At 36.1% G+C, this 1,010-nt stretch overlaps 1 protein-coding gene across 1 annotated transcript in view; it reads right to left on the bottom strand.

Annotated features, from left to right (window-relative positions):
• Positions 1-229: 229 nt before the first annotated feature.
• Positions 230-1,010, bottom strand: part of LOC119592379 — a 1,278-nt gene continuing 497 nt past the window's right edge. Inside the window, exons 3-4 of the mRNA XM_037941201.1 lie at positions 688-769; positions 230-373 (exon numbers count right to left, since the gene is read on the bottom strand). Of these exons, the coding sequence (XP_037797129.1) occupies positions 230-373; positions 688-769 (226 nt within the window). The remainder of the gene's footprint in view (positions 374-687; positions 770-1,010) is intronic.

Raw genomic sequence — 1,010 nt, 5'->3', positions numbered from 1 at the left:
AACAATTTAGCATATCATGTGTATATAATTATCTTGATGAAATATATATACAAATACGCAAATATATACAGACAATAATAAAAATGGTTTCAATCCCTCAATCCCACAATAATTAATTCATTTGGAAAACAGTAATTTTCTGAAGAAAAGCTGGAATCAAAACTACTGATTTTTTTTATCAGTGTATGATCGGAATTAGTTATGTACCGGACGCTTCATTGCACATTCTCTACTGAGCAGTCATGTGTGAGTTATAACTGTTGTTGCTATCAAAATCATGATATTCTGATGTTGTTGCGTAGTTGAGAACACCGTTTTCCTGTGAACCGCCTATGTAGGCCCTAAATGCATAACGTGATGTTTTTCTGATTTTCTGTAACGGAGTAAATGTCCCACCGGTTTCAGAATAAATTTGTCAGTTCTACGATTTTGCCTAGATATATTTCCTGAAGCGAGGTAAAGCTATGGATAGTAGGTAAGCATTATGAGCATCCTTTTTAGCACTAGTAATTTTCTTCGATATAGCTTCACTTCCACCAAGTTGACTTGCGCTTCTTCAAGTTTGCGCATTATTTCTGAAGTTGAAGTTCTAGGATCGCACGATTGGCAACAGCGTCCATAAAACGTTCTCCAGCTTCATGCCGATTTTCATGTAATTTTTAACAATACCTACGTAATATTTCTTACGAACTGCACGCGTAGGTGTGACCTATTTATGGGTGACATATTGAAAACGACTGAATCACAGTGAATATGGAATGAAACTGACCTATAGGTTATGATACAGTACTGTCGTATACAATATACCAAGGACATGATGATAATGACATTAGCAATTGGTATAATTGTAAATACATGATGTGGCTAGTCTGATACTTATGGTAAAATAATCTCCCAAATATTTCACACACACACAAACACATGTCCTGTCCTCGTCTGATTACACGTAAACTAAGGATTTACAGAACGGGGAGAGGACCCTTTGTTATAGGAAAGGCGTTCGAGCAGCA

This window comes from Penaeus monodon, chromosome 30, assembly GCF_015228065.2.
Source record: "Penaeus monodon isolate SGIC_2016 chromosome 30, NSTDA_Pmon_1, whole genome shotgun sequence".
Lineage (NCBI taxonomy): Eukaryota > Metazoa > Arthropoda > Malacostraca > Decapoda > Penaeidae > Penaeus > Penaeus monodon.
This window is presented reverse-complemented; position numbering and strand designations above follow the sequence as displayed.